The 16,604-nt window shown below is 35.6% G+C and overlaps 1 protein-coding gene across 7 annotated transcripts in view; it reads right to left on the bottom strand.

Moving 5' to 3' along the window:
* Dpy19l3 (dpy-19 like C-mannosyltransferase 3) overlaps window positions 1-16,604 on the bottom strand; it is an 82,763-nt gene that overhangs the window by 23,168 nt on the left and 42,991 nt on the right. For all 7 annotated transcript variants that reach the window (XM_047527142.1, XM_047527144.1, XM_047527148.1 and 4 more), the window contains exons 9-12: window positions 7,863-7,994; window positions 5,621-5,722; window positions 2,947-3,020; window positions 2,614-2,772 (exon numbers count right to left, since the gene is read on the bottom strand). In XM_047527142.1, coding sequence (XP_047383098.1) covers window positions 2,614-2,772; window positions 2,947-3,020; window positions 5,621-5,722; window positions 7,863-7,994 — 467 coding nt within the window. The remainder of the gene's footprint in view (window positions 1-2,613; window positions 2,773-2,946; window positions 3,021-5,620; window positions 5,723-7,862; window positions 7,995-16,604) is intronic.

Below are 16,604 nucleotides of genomic sequence, written 5' to 3'. Positions count from 1 at the left end.
AAAGTCAAAATGTATCTATAACTTGGAATTCAATTCTTTGTGATTCAGTGATCATATTTTTCACCTACCAACACTTCATTATATATGTTCAACAGATGAGTTTATCAAATAGTTATATTAAGATTATAACCCCAATATAATGAACACTAGTTCTATAACATCATCTGACACCTAGTGTGTGTTCTATTTTCTCTGTTGGCAGTAATTTTTTTCATAAAATTTTCTTTGGATCACAATCTAAAGCTTGCATGGTGCATTTCTTGATGTATTTCTTCAAATATTTTTTGATCTATAAAAGGACTCTCTCTCTCTCTCTCTCTGACACTTATTTGTTGAAGAAAATGTAGCCTCTGTACTGTACTTGCGCCCATCTTCTGGATCTGGCTGTCTCCTTATGGTGGTGTTTACTACATTTCTCTATTCCCATGTTTCTTGTAAACTTGGAATTAGATCTAGAGGTTTATCAGAGTCAAGTTCACCATTTTTCCTCCCTGAGAACACTTGCCAGGGTAAGATCTACTTGAAGACCACACTGGGAAGCACGTGTTATCTAGCTGTCTCTACTCTAGCCAGGTTAAGACTGGGGAGTGAATTCAGATGCTGCACAATTTGTTTCAGAGGGGAAAAGAATACAACAGTAAGAGCTTCCCGTTTTAAATAAAATCAATGCTTTTATAAAGGCCCTACTGATCCTTCATATAAATTCAATGAAAGTGGCTATGTATATTGCTTCTCTAGGTAACTGGAGACTCCTATTTCTTAAATATTCCTCTTGTTACCACCGTAGAGTCATAGGAATATTAAAATGATACTCCATGGCAACTTTTACCATTGGTAATAATCTTTACTTAAAATGATAACCCAAACAAAGCAATACTTAAAGGTTACTTCAGGAGAATATATGTTGGTAACTTCCTTTGACACTAGAGGATTTGTAACATTCTGATGAATTCCATGAACATAGAACATGGTGTCCCTTTCAGTTCTTCCCACCACGGCAGATGTGTTATATGAACATCACAGTATTGTCTTAGTAATAAAAAAGCAAAACTACATGATTGTAAAAATATCCTTCAAATACTTAAAAGTTAATTCATATTAAGATACTATAATTTCTTAGTGTAGTAATTTCCCTCTAATAAAGTCCTAAAATCCCTACCTGAAAGAAGAGGGTGCTTTAAACTCTTTATCTATAATCATATACTAACTCAGCCTCAGAGATGGCTGCTGGGTGCACACTGGGCAGAGCAGACATGCTCACAAAGCTACCGTGGCCCAACTGAACTTTCCGCTTTGGATATGGTCTAGAGTCCTGTCAACACTTGGCATGTCTGGAATAGTATTAAATTATACTGTCTAAAATAATTTCCATCTATTTTCACAGGGCTAAATTTTATCTTGGGCTAGGCATAAAAAAAGAACACTTCTGAAAGATACTAAAATAGTTTATAGTCAATGAAATATTTTCATGGTTCAATGTTGCTTCATTCTTAATAATCATAAAATACCTCAACTGATCTGGACTCACTTCAGCGACAGCTCTCTTGTGGCTGTGAACCACAGCTCACCAGCACCTTAATTGGCCAGGTAACTACACAGAAAAAGGAATTTCTCAGGAGCTTCATTAAGTTTTCACAAATGACAGTAGCTTCAACTTCTTACACTTAATTTTCTTTCAATTTCAACATGGACAATAAATGCAAAAACCTCATAGACCTGGTAGATAGGAATTCTACAAGTTTTTAAAACGCCTTTATGACTCCCTTTCTCTTTCAATAGAATGGTGGACATGCTAAGATTTTAAAAACTAGCAATTATTTCTTAAAACTTATCTATAATCATATACTTTATAACCATATACCAACTCAGCTTCCAGGTCATCATACTGTTGGTTTCTGACATAAAAAAATTATAATCACTGTATTTCAGCTTTCTCCCTCTCCATGAAACCAAAAAAGTCATCTTTTATCTATTTTGCATATCGAACTTAAGCTTAAGATGTTTAAATAAAGTCTTATCCTCTAAAATTTAAAGTCCTAAAATAGATGACTTTATGAGCCCTGAAATAAGAGGCAAGAAAACAAATGAATAATAATTAACTTTTGACATTTCATGAGAAGGAGGTAGAAAAAAATGTGAAAACACAGAAAACCAATAATGGAAAAAGAGACTTATGAATCACCGATAATAATACTAGCTAATGACAGCTCACACCTACAACATATTCTAGTGTGAGACACTATTTTTAAGTACTTTATGTTGTTTTAACTTGTTTATTCCTCAAAAAGTTGTGTAGAGTAATTACTCTTCGTATTCTCATTCTACAGATAAGGAAATGGCAATCCTGAGAGATTATATAACTGCCTCAAGATCACAACATGCTCAAGTGTGGGAGCTGAGCCTTACACTCGGACCCGCTTGCAATATCCACTAGTCTGGTGTCTCTTCACCCCTGAGAGTGGAGTCCACTCTAAACTAAATATGTTCCTCATTTAAGATAACAATACTATTTTGTTCTGTGTCTGATATTTTGATTTTCAACTTAAGCAGTTTTTCTGTAACACCCAGAACAAGTTCATTAAATCATAGGTAGGTTTCTGAAACACTCCGTACCTGAGATTTTGAAAGGCAACGACTAAGGCTGCAATCACTGTGATGGACAGAACAAATAAGTAAGCATAAAACAGCAGAGTATCTGAAAGCCTTTCAAATGTATTAAAGGGCAGGAGGCCAAAAGCTTCTTCACACAGATATAGATTTGCATCAAAATCCCTGGGGAACAAAGGGAAGAAAAAGTGTTAAATTCAATACAAAGTGAGGGAACTACATTATACTTCTCCTTGAAATGAGTCTATGATTAATATTTGAAGGCATAATGGTGACTTAAGTTGTAAATTCCCTGCTGCTTTAAGATAAAATAGCAAACAGATTTCAATTCAATCATACCTTGTTGCTCCAAACCCAAATTTTGCCTTTAGAAATTTAAATATGTGTTCATCTGACTTCAGGTTAAGAATTTTCTATTGAGGAGAGAGAAAACAAAAATTGCTATTAGTGTCTTAGGCAGGCATGGTTTCCTGATAAATCTTCAAATAAATATGTATATCCAGTGTCCAGTTTCATAGGAGTGTGTATGGAATTTGTAAATATGCACAGTATTTCTCCACACTGATTCTAAAGCAAGGATTTTCAAACTTCCTTCTCTGCCTATACTTCCTCTTTAAGGTTAATCCTTTATTCAAACATCTTATCTATAAGTTCAATTTGCAAAATAGATGAAAGATGACTTTTCGGGGGGAGGGAGAAGGTTGAAGCACAGTAATTTTAATTTTTACATCAGATACCAACAATATAATAGCCTAAAACCTCAAATAGATCTACAGTTCATTTGGCTTTAAGGTTTTGGTCAGCAGATACCACTGACCTAAGATTGATTCACTCAAAGACGATTTAAAAGAACAGTAACTCTCAAGACGTGAAAAGCCAGGCATGATGGTACACTCCTGTAATCCCAGCAGCTCAGGAGGATGAGGCAGGAGGATTGCAAGTTCAAAGTCAGCCTCTGTAACTTAGCGAAGCACTTAGCAACTCAGTGAGACCCTGTCTCTAAATAAAATACAAAAAACAAGTGGTGATGTAGATCAGTGGTTAAGCACCCTGCTTCAATTCCTGGTACCAAAAAAAAAAGAAAAAAAAAGAAGTGAAGAGACAGATGTCATGTTCATCACCTAGTGATTATTATTATTATTATTATTTTTTTTTTTGCGGTACTGGGGATTGAACTCAGGGTCTTGTGCTTGCAAGGCAAGCACTCTACCAGCTGAGCTATCTCCCCAGGCCCATCACCTAGTGATTATAATTTCAATTCACATTTTATTTTTAATTCACAGCTTTCAAAAATAGATACACATGACAAAGAAATAAACACAAAAGAAAGATGAGGACAGAAAAAAAGTTGAAGCCAAAATTAAGGTTAGTACATAAAATATACTAACCTTAACTAGACATGAGCCACAAATTTGGTCTTATGGATTTTAGCAGTAAATGCAAAGAGGAAGATAAAAGCACGTATGATACTCACGGGGTTGTAAGATTAAAATTAACCAGCTGCTGAGGAGAGATGCTAACAGTGCTAGAACTAAGACTCAGGGGAATTTTTTTCCTAAGGTACAGTAAAAACAGCAAGGAGTTTCACAGATGACTTTCTAATTCCTCTCCCTGGAGGTAGCTGGCAAAACATCAAACACTATGCAAGAGACACTATTTGGGGGGAGTATCATAAAACAGAGGTAGAGGCATGCAGCTCTCTGTTGGTTTAATTCAAGAGCACATCAATGAATGTCTAAAGTGGGTAAGTGGATGAACTCGGTATCTGTCATCCAATCTTATAGAAATGCTGGCACCCCTTGGATAGCAAAGTCCTCGGATGCTAAAGTCCTTAGAGAATGGTGTAGCATTTGCCTATATTCTATGTACATTGTCTTGTGCACTTCAGATCATGTCTGGATTCTCTCTAATAACTAATATAATGTAAAGGCTACATCAATAATTGTTAAACTATACTGTTTAGGAAATATTGACAAGAAAAACATCTACACGTGTACAGTACAGACCCAATATTTTCCCTAAATATTTTTCATCTGCAGTTGGAATGCAGAACCTATGCATGTAGAACCTGCAGCTGTGGAACCCACAGACGCAGAGGGCTGACTGTACTGAGCTGTATGGAACTGAAGAACAGTGACGAGGACCTGCAATGAGACATTTATTGAGGCTGCCTGAGTGAAGGGACTTTTTTCTTTGAAAGTGGGCAGAAACAACGAGAGTCATTCTTTCCTGGAGGAAAAGAAGCCTGTTTTGCAGATGTCTCCTATCCTGAGACCAGCCTTCTAGAAGAGGCAAAATCATCTAATAAAATCATATCAGCTTTGCTTGAGCATACAAAGGAAGCATCAAAGTCCAAGCGCTACACCCTGAAGCAAAGCCTGTTCTCAAAAAGAAAAGGAAAAAAAAAAAGCCAGTAAAAACATTAAAAAGCATGTTGAATGAAGTAGCCCCCTAAGGCACTTAAAGAAACTGTAGCCAAGCTTCTGGGCATATAACAAATAGATGCCTAAATTACTAAAATGACTTATTCTGCTATAGAGGGTCATTAATTTTAAGCTAGTTAAGTGTTGGAAAACCTATCAAAAATGAGCTCTTCTTTCCAGCAGAGATTAGATAATAAAGTGAGTATATTGATTAACTGAATTGAATAAAAATAATGTTGATTTTTTTAGTAACTGTAGAAATCTAAATTTAGAAATCTAAATTTAGAGAAATATTTAATTTTTTTAAAGGTTGACTCTTAAAAATTTAATAATTGGGAGTTCAAGGTAGAACATGTCAAAGAAAAAGTGAACAGAAATGAATGATTAGAACCAACAAAATCATCCTTGTTAGTAGGAAAAAGTTAAAACAGCCTGTTTAAAATAAAACTGGTAACTCTTCAGGGAGTTAATATGCTTTTATAAATGCAAGAACTGACAAATTTATTTCTTTGAAATTAAAAGCTTAAAAATTATTTCCAACGCCATAAGTAAATTTAAAAATACATTATATATTTCATTTCTTAACCTACCTTAATAATGCTGTTGAGAAGAAGTGTCAAACAGAAAACTACAAATAAATGTAACAACAGTTTCCCAATCCTATTAAAGAAGCTTCCAGTTTTCAGGTTTTTCTAGAAATTAAAAGAGTTGGGTTTCAATTCGTACGTTTTAATCCAATGACACAAACACAACATGAGATTACTTAAGGATTTAAAACATTGGTTCATGCAACATATAGGGAAAACATATGTGGGAAATATAACCTATTTCATGAGGTTACAATTTTCTTAATACTTCTAATTTTTCAGTAATATAATAGTCCCTTAATAATGAACTTCAAAGCCAGGCAACATGGTACATGCTTGTAATCCCAATGGCGTGAGAGACTGAGGCAGGAAGATCCAAGTTCAAGGCCAGCCTCAGCAACTTAGTGAGTGATATAAATAAAAAATAAAAAAATAAAAAGGGCTCGGGATGTAGCTTAGTGGTAAAGCACCCTTGGGTTCAATGCGAAAAACAAACAAACAGATAATTTTAAAGGGGCTGGGGATGTAGCTCAGTATAGAGCACTCTTGGGTTCTCTTTAGTGAAAAAGAGAGAGAGAGAGAGAGAGAGAGAGAGAAGAGAAGAGAAGAGAAGAGGAGAAGAGAAGAAGAGGAAAAGAGGAGAGAGGAGAGAGGGGTAGAGAAGGGGAGAGAGAGAGAGAAGAAAGGGAGGGAGGGAGGAAGGGCAGGAGAGAGAGCAAGAGTGAGCGAGCTTCAAAAGATGAGGAAATGTGTCTTACTCTTTTTCTTTCTTTCTTTTAAAAAATCTTTGCAACCAGAGTATTGAGGTATGCCACTGGAAAATACTTGGGATATACTGACCGAACAAATCTTTATATCTTTTATTTATTAGTTAATATATCACACAGTAATAACTCAATTAAATAAAAGTAAATTGTATTCACTGATGTGTAGTAATTTTCATATAACCCTAATAAATATATATTATCAAACATAAGAATATGGAGTTCAAATATGACTGATGTTAAAAGGATGAAGGAGAACTATTGTTTGTGGTACTGGGGATTGAGCCCAAGGGCACTCTATGACTGAGCTACATGCCCAACCCCTTTTCCTTTTTTTATTTTGAGACAGGGTTTTGCTAAGATTCCTAGACTGGCCTTGAACTTTCAATCCTCTTGCCTCAGCCTCCTGAGTTGCTGGCATTATAGGTATGTACAAACACATCCAGCAAGAACCACTCCCTAGCCCCCACCGGAACTGGGGATTGAATTCAGGGCCCTGCGCATAGAGGGCAAGCACTCTACCACTGAGTTATATCCACTGTCTGAGAACCACTGTTTAAAAAAAAAAAAACTTATGATTCAGTCATAGCAATTCTCATACAAAAGATATTTTTCTTCCCACAGCAGAAAGTAAAATGGTTTCTTAATATAGAAATGTTTATAGCGAATGAGGAAGAAAACAGGCTTTGTTAAAATTTTAAGGAAAAAAACAAGTCAATTTAAACATTTAAATCTCATGTAAATTTAAGAAATTTAATTATATAAAGTCAAATATCAGGTCAACGCTTTCTTTCTTTCATTATTTGGGGTGCTGGGGATCAAACTGAGAGCATCACACATGCTAAGCAAGCTCTCTACCAGTGAGCTACACTGCCAGTCCCAGGCCAATGTTTTCAAATATGATTTTACAGTAATTTAGAAAATGTCCATATGTCTAAAGGTGTTTATTTGAATTCTTAAAATTCTCAAAACAGATTTAATTTTAATTCACTTAAAAATCAATACTAGGAAAAAAAAAGAAAAAAAATCAATATTAGGGTTTGGAAGAATGGAGAAGAGTAGTGTTATTATAAAGTGTCCATCAACTTCAACTAGTGTGATGAATCACCACTCACACAAGCAGCAGATCCTTCTTACTCTTAAGTTTGTATGTACATACACACACACACAATTCAAAAAACGTTTTAAAAATTTCAGTATTAAGTCAATGGTATTCAATAAGCATCTGTGGCTATCACTGAATTAAGGTTTCAATTCTCTAAGCAATACTAATTGCCAAAAAGGAAGGGATGGCAGGTGACCTCAGAAAGACTGAAACAGACATGCTGTAACATACACTTAAAAAAAAAATAAAACAAATAATATCACTTTTGCTTTTTTTCTTGGAATTGAGTCATACATTTTCCTTTGAATACTGTAGGAAAATAAGGTCCAGGGAATAACACAATTTTTAAAAAGTTTAAGTTCAAAAAAAGTCTTACCTGAAGTTTTCTTGCAATTAATACTGAAAGGTTAAAACTGATAAGCAATGATCCAAGAATCATGGAATTAAAAAACTGAAGAACGCAGACCAGGAGTAAGCCCGTTATCTGTATGCCATACAGCCACGTCGCCTGCCACAAAGATGAGATGGTGCAACAGATTTTATCAAGAGACCACCACCCCGCAACACATCCGCTCGCTGGATACCTCTCAGGTTACCAAGAAACCAGAAAACACACCTAGCTTCGAGAACACAATCTAAACAAGGGAACTAAATTGTATACATGCCAACTGCTTATTTACCTTTTAATAGCAGAACGTTTTAAATTCTGTATCGTTAGTGAAAAGGGAAATATGCAGAGACAACATGAAGCAGAAGCAGATAATGGTATTCTGGAACTCAGCAAGGACAGCTGGTCATCTTGTTTTTTGTTTGTTTGTTTAAACTGAGGATTGAACCCAGGGGTGCTTAACACTGAGCCACATCCACAGCCCTTTTTGATATTTTACTCTGGGACAGGGTCTTGCTGAGTTGTTCAGGGCCTCACTGAGTTGTTGAGGCTGGCTTTGAACTGAGAACCTCCTGCCTCAGCCTCCCAAACTGATGTGATTGCAGGCGTGTGCCACCATGCCCCCCTTGTAATCTTCAGTTTTAAGTTCTTTTACAGTTACTGTCTACAGTCAACAGTCAGCACTGTATCACATTCCATTATTCCCTAGTTCTCTTCCCTACGTACTTTAGGACCGTATCACACAGGGGTTCGTTTTCTCCCTACCTGTGTGTGTGTGCCTAATCCCCTGATAGCCTGAACACGCCCCCCGGCAGCAAAGCTTTCTGCTCTTTAACCTCATTGGTTCGTAAAGAGCGCGAGCCCTGGAGTCCACAGCGCCTGTACTGTGTAGTCCGACTAGCACGGACCAGCTGTGTAACACGCTGGAAACGTTTAGGATCTGAGTAGGACAAAGGGAGGTACTGAATTACAATGCCTGGACTGTAGTAAGCACTGAAGGTAACTGATGTAGTAAAACCCGGCGGACAGGCCGACGCTGCAGGAAATACCTTTATTTTATTTATCCATTTTTATGTGGTGCTGAGGATCAAACCCGGTGCCTCACACCTGTGAGACGAGCACTCTACCACTGAGCCACAACCCCAGCCCAATGGTCAGGATCTTTGGACCTCAAAGGAAACAAACCTACAGCAAGCATGAGAAAGTGAGGCCGGGGCTTTTGCTTGGTGTTAATGGTAACTCAGGGCAATGGATGCTGACAGCTTTTAGGATTATAAAGGTAATTTATCTGCTGGGTAGAATCTCAGAGGCTTGGGAGGTTGAGGCTGGAGGATGTAGCTCAGCGAGGAAGCGCCCCAGGGATCAATCCCTAGTACTAGAATAAATTATTAAGAACATATTTCAAAAATAAAAAAATAAATCTCCTACATAGACTAGAAAACTCAGAAATACATTTGAAAAAACAACAATCACTAGAAAGGTGGTCTCAAGACTAAAAACCTCACACTGTTATCTATGGAAATACTGATTTCACAGTGGGCATATATATCATATATAGCATTTTATAGACTTCACATTATACACTGTAATTTTCTCATGTTAGTGACCATTCTGTGAAAACTTAAACTGCAAATGGTTGGACAGTATTCTGTCATATGCCATAATCTGTCTGCCTCTGGATCATTTGGGCATTTCCACAACATCCTTTCAAAAATTCCTCAGATCATTATATTTGACTGCTTATTTAGTTTGCTGCTACTTCCCAGTGCCCAAAAAAGTATCCTCTAGAATGAGGCTACTCTTTATATATGTGTGTGTGTGTATAATTTTTTTTTTTTTTTTTTTTGGTACCAGGGATTGAACCCAGGGGCACTTAACCATTGATCCACATTCCTGGCCCTTTTATCCCCCATATTTTATTTAAAGGCAGGGTTTCACTGACTTGCTTAAGGCCTCACTAAATTGCTGAGAGGCTGGCTTGGAACTCATGATCCCCTGCCTCAGGCTTCCAAGCCTCAAGGGATACAGGCATGTGCCACTGAGCCTGGCTCACTTAAAAAATATTAAAGAGGGCTGGGGAGATAGCTCAGTTGGTAGAGTGCTTACCTTGCAAGCACAAGGCCCTGAGTTCGATCCCCAGTACCGCAAAAAAAAAAAAATAAAAAAATATATATATATATATATATTAAAGAGATGAATGAATAGATACCTTTTATTGGGACACTAGTTAAAGAAGGAAAAGCTTTATTAAGATATGACTTGTACACCATCGAACTCACCCATTTAACATGTTCATGATTTCTGGTATATTCGCAGTAGCTGTGCAACTACTAGCACAGTCTAATTTTAAGAAACCCCACACCTGTTAGCTATCACCCCCATTAACCTCCCAGCCCTGGCAGCCAAAATGTATTACCTCCACAGATTTGCATATCCTAGACATTTAATATAAATGAAATAATGCAATATGTAGTCTTTTGTAACTGGCTTTTTCACTCAGCAAAATGCTTTCAAGTTTTATTCATGTTGCAGCATTGTATCAGTACTTCAATTTTTTATGGTTGAATATTAGCGTTGTATAGATATACTAATTTTGTTTATCTACTCTCTGGTTAATAGGCTAAATTCCTATTGTTTGGCTAAGAACCACACTGCTATGAATATTCACAGGGGCTGGGGATATAGCTCAGTTGGTAGGGTGCTTGCCTCGCATGCACAAGGTCCTGGATTCAATTGCCAGCACCACCGTTCACACACAGATTACTGAATGAATCTACCTTTTCATTTCCTTGGGTCTGTACCTGGGATTGGATATGCATGGTAGGTAGCTCTGTGTTTAAATTCTGAGGAAATGCTGTTTTCTAAAGTGACGGTATCCTTTCACATTCTTCCCAACAATGTATGAGAATTCCAATTTCTCCATATCCTCATTGACACTTGTCATTATCTTTTTTTTTTTTAATTTTTATTTTTAGTTGTCTAAAAGTGGTATAAAGTGGTATCCTGTGGCTCTGATTTGCATTTCCCTGGTAAGCTAATAATGTGAAACATCTTTTCATGTGTTTACTGGACACATATATCTTATTTGAAGAAATATCTGTTCAAATCCTTTGCCCTTTTATTGTTGAAAGAGATGTAAGAGTTCTTTATATATTTTAGAAATCTTTTATCAGATAAACAATTCATAAATATTATCTCCCAGGGATAAGAAAAGGGAGGAACTGCAGAACGAAACTGACAAAATTATGCTATATAAACACACACACACACATATGAATGTACTACAGTGAAGTCTGCCTTTATGTGTCTATAAAGCATCAATTTAAAAAAAATAAATAAATAAAGAGAAGGAGAGAAGGAAGACCAGTAGAGTAGAGGAAGGAGAACAGAGGGAGGGAGGTGGGGTGGAAAAGAGGAAGCACTGAGGACTGGAATGGAGCAAATTATATTCCATGCATGCATGATTGTCAGAATGAACCCCACTATTATGTGTAACTATTATGCACTAATAAAAACATTTAAAAATATTCTCTCCCATTCTATGGGCTGTCTTTTCACTTTCTAGGCACACTTTGAAGCACAAATCTTTAATTTTGATAAAATCTAATCTATTTTTTTTTTTTTTTTTGGTACTGGGGATCGAACTCAGGGCCTTGGCGAGGCAAGCACTCTACTAGCTGAGCTATCTCCCCAGCCCGCAATCTAATCTATTTTTAAAATTCACTTGTGCATTTGGTGTTGGATATAAGACTTGTACTGTTCCAATGTTATGAAGAGTTGTTCCTGTGTTTTCTTTTAAAACTTTTATAGTTGTAGCTCCTCTGCTTAGGTCTATGATCCAGTTGAGTAAATATGTATGACAAGAGGAAGGGGTCCAACTTTATTCTAATGCATGAGGAAATTCAGTTATCCCAGCAACATTTGTTGAAGTGACTATTCTTTCTCCATTTGATTATCTTGGCATCCTTGATGAAAACCAATTGATGATATCTGGTGAGGGTTTATTTCTGGTCTCTCACTAATTTTAGGCCTACTCTGCCAGTATTACACTGTCTCATGATTATTATAGTTTTGCAGTAAGTCTGAAATCAGCAAGTATGAATCTTTTGTTTTACTTTTTCATGATTGCTTTGCCTATTCTGGGTCCCTTGAATTTCCATATGAATTTTAGGATCAGTTTATTAATTTCTGTTAAAAGTCCATCTGAGATTTGGGAAGGCCACTTGGATTCTGAGAAGGATCATGCTGATCGGAGTACTAGTATCCTAATAGTAAGCCTTTCAATCCATGAACATGGGACATCTTTTCAATTTATTTAGGTCTTTGAAATTTTCAATAATGTAGTTTTCAGTGTACAAGTCTATATTTCTTTGTTAAATTTATTTCTAAGCATTTTATTCTCTTTAATGCTGTGTCTTCTAGGAAGTGTTTGTGTCCTTTGTTCGCTTTTCTCATTATTAATTTTTTTCATTGGTTTGTAGGAATCATTTATGAATTGCAATTCACTTTTAAAAACTTAAAAATGTTTTTGGACTGTTTTTATTTGGAGAATGTTTTCTGATGCTGGAAGAGCTCTTTATACCAAGAAAAAAATTCAGTTTCTCTAATTACAAGATCTTATAATTTTGCAAATATAGTGATAGTATAGGTTCAAGAAAAACACTGCTGATTAGCTGGAAATGTAAAACTGAGCAGTAATATATATATATTAAAGTCCTAGATTATCTGTGATATATCTGATGTTCCTTTCCAGGTTCTATTAGTATAGTGACAATATAGAGACAGGCAGCCATAATATATTCTTTCTGTGTAGAATAACTGGGATTTTCTTCAATGGATCATGCATCATTATTCATAATAATGACAGTTAACATTTGTTTAAAATTCATAAAAATGGCAGGTCCTGTTCTAAATGATTCACACGTCTTGCAAATGACTCATTTAAGCCTAGGCAGCTTGGCTCTAGAGTTTATGGTCTGAACTGCTATGGTGTACTGGCTAGAACACAAGTAGCACCACGGAGACTCACAACTCTGGTATCAAAATCTGTTAAGATTAAAAGATTTTTTTTAATGTTCCATGGCAATTAGGGAGTACTGCTGGGGGTTTGTTATTTTACCCATCTTTTCAAGAACTAGCTCTTTTTATGCCATTGATTCTATATTCTTATGTTTTCAACCTTATTGTTTTCTGCTCTTTATTATTTTCTAACTTCTGCTTGCATGGGCTTATTTTGCTCTTCTATTTTAATCTTTAAGGCAAGACTCAGATTACTGATATCCGATGGAAACTCCCTTCCAAGGTAAGCATCTAGTGCTATACATTTCCCTGTTAGCATCGCTTGACACGCGTCTCACAAGTTCTGATATACTGAAGGATTATGCTTTGATCCACAGATTATTTAGAAAAGGGTTGTTTAGTTTCCAGGTATTGAAACATCTTCCTGTTGTTTTTCTATACTGATTTCTAATTTGTATTCATTGTGGTCAGATAACATATTCTCTATGACCCCAATTCTTTAATTTTTGTTGTTTTATGGCCCAGGATATACACCCAATGCTGGTAAGTATTCTGTGGGTGCTTGAAAAGAACAGGTATTCTATTGTTCTTGGGTGGAGAGTTCTATAAATTTTTATTATTTGTTTGATAGTGCTGTTGAGTTCTTATATCTATTAATTGTTGAGAGAGAGGTATTGAAGTTCTCAACTCCAATTGTGGATTTGTTTATTTTTCCTTTTAGTTCCATCAGCTTTTGCTTTTTTTGTCAGTTCTATTCTTTGGTGCATATACATTTAAAATTGCTATACCTTCTGGGACTCTTGTAATTATATAATACTTTGCTCTGTCCCCAGTAACTTTCTTTGCTCTGATGTCTACTCTAATATAGCCACTTATTTCTTTTGATTAATGTTTGCATAACTTATCTTTTTCTATCTTTTTACTCTGAACCTACCTATCTTGTTATGTTTGAAGGGAGTCTTTTTGTAGACAACAACAGGTAGGTCACACTTTTCTAATCTCCTCCGTTACCTCCTTCAATTAGTGCACTTAAGACTCAGAGATACAAATCAAAGGAATGCACAATCTTTCCAATGACATAATATCAGAAAATTTCCCAAAAATAAAGAGTTAAATGGAAAATCAAATACGAGAGGCTTACAGGATCCCAAATGTACAAAATTACAGCAGACCCACACCAAGGCACATCATAATGAGAATGACTAACATACAGAATAATGATAGAATTTTAAAGACTGTGAGAGAAAAATATCAAATTATGTACAGGGGGAAACCAATTCAGATCTCAGCTGATTTCTCAACTCAAACCTTCAGTGCCAGGAGGTCCTGGAATAATATATATCAAGCTCTTAAAGAAAATGGATGCCAACCAAGAATTTTATATCCAGTAAAACTAAGCTTCAGAGTTGAAGATGAAACAAACAAAAGTTAAAAGAATTCACAGCTAGAAAGCCTACACTACAGAACATTCTCAGCAAAATTCTCCATGAAGGGGCTGCGGTTGTAGCTCAGTGGTAGAGCGCTTGCCTGGCATGTGTGAGACACTGGGTTCAATTCTCAGCACCACATTAAAATAAATAAAAAATAAAAGTCCATTGACGACTAAAAAATATTTTTAAAAAGTTCCATGAAGAGGAAACGGAAAAAACAAAACAACAAAAAACACCAAAAAAAACAATAAAAACCAGCAAAAGGAGGAACCACATTAAAGGAAAAGTCAATCAAAGGAGAAACTAAGTTAAAAATCAAAAATAAATCAAAATGACAAGGAATACAAATTATATTTCAACAATAATCCTGAATATTAATGGCCTAAACTCATCAATCAAAAGATATAGACTGGCAGATTGAATTTAAAAAAAGACCTAACAATATGCTGTCTTCAAAAAACTCACCTCATAGGAAAAGATAACCACAGACTGAAGGTGAAAGGTTGGGAAAAAATCTTTCACTCACATGGACTGTGTAAATAAGCAGGGGTTTCCATCCTCATATCAGATAAAGTGGACTTTAAGCCAAAGTCAGAAGAGATAAAGAAGGACATTTCATACTGCTTAAGGGAATCATACACCAACAAGACATAACAATCATAAATATTTATGCCCTAAACAATGGAGTATCTATGTACATCAAACATATCCTTCTCAATTTCAAGAATCAAATAGACCACAACACAATATTACTGGGTGACTTTAACACACCTCTCTCACCATGGGATAGATCTTTCAAACAATAACTAAACAAAGAAACTACGGAACTAAATAATGTAATCAATGATTTAGACTTAACAGACATATATAGAGTATTTCATCCATCAACAAGCGAATACACTTTCTTCTCAGCAGCCCATGGATCCTTCTCTAAAATAGACCATATGTTATGCCACAAAGCAACTTAGCAAATACAAAAAAAGAAAAAAAAGAAGAAGAAATACTACTCTGCATTCTATTAGATCATAACAGGATGAAACTAGAAATCAATGATAAAAAATAGAAGCTACCCAACACCTGGAGACTAAATAACACGCTATTGAATGACATATGTATAGCAGAAGAAATCAGGGAGGAAATAAAAAATACTTAGAGGTAAATAAGATCACTGATACAACATATCAAAATCTCTGGGATACTATGAAGGCAGTGCTGAAAGGAGAAAGTTCATTGCATTGAGTTCATATATTAAAGCAATAAAAAGTCAACCAATAAATGACCTAACATTACATCTCAAAGCCCTAGAAAAAGAAGAGCAAATGAATGCCAAAAGCAGAAGACAGGAAATAATTAAAATCAGTGCTGAAATTAATGAAATTGAAACAAAACAAAAAGTTGGGTCTTTGAAAAAATAAATTGATAAACCCTTAGCTACGTTAATGAAGAGAAAGAGAAAACTCAAACTACTAAAATTCGTGATGAAAAGGAAATATCACGATGAACACTACTGAAATACAGAAGATAATTAAACCACTTACCTTGAAGGTAATCATTGCTCTTTTAGGTCTTAAATCTGCCATTTTATTCACTGTTTTTTTGTTTGCTATTTTTCTTTCCTTTCTCTTGCCTTCTTGAGCATTACTTGAACATACTTAGAATTTTATCTTATTTATTCACAGCTCTCCACCCACCCCTGGTAGAACTAGGGATTGAACCCAGGACCCCATGCATGCCAAGCAAGTGATCTACCACTGAGCTGCATCCCCAGACCTTTTTATTATATTTTGAGAAGGGTCTCACTGAATTACTCAGGCTGGCCTCAAACTTGTGATCCTCCTCTCTCAGCCTCCCAAGTGGTTGTTTACAGGTGTGCCCCACCATGCTCGTTATATTCATGGTATTTTTAAAGCATATCTATTTGTATAAACAATTTAGGGGTTGTTATATTACATTCATAACTTATTACAGTCTACTTATATGAACATTTTAGCAGTTTGAGTAAAACAGACATCTCCATTTAAGCCCTTTAATCTTCCCATTTATAATATATTGCTTAAAACATTTCCTCTACATACATTGAGAATGACATAAGACAATGTTAAATTTTTGCCTTAGTGATGAAACGTACTTTTAGAAACTAAAGAGTTTATTATTTTCGTATATCTTTTCTCTGCATTGCCTTTTCTTTCTTCCTAATGTTCTAAAATTCCTTCTTTCATCATTTCTGTTTCAAGAATTCCTTCAGTCATTCCTTTGGGTAAGTCTAATGGCAACAAATTAT

Source organism: Sciurus carolinensis, chromosome 16 (genome assembly GCF_902686445.1).
Source record: "Sciurus carolinensis chromosome 16, mSciCar1.2, whole genome shotgun sequence".
NCBI lineage: Eukaryota > Metazoa > Chordata > Mammalia > Rodentia > Sciuridae > Sciurus > Sciurus carolinensis.
This window is presented reverse-complemented; position numbering and strand designations above follow the sequence as displayed.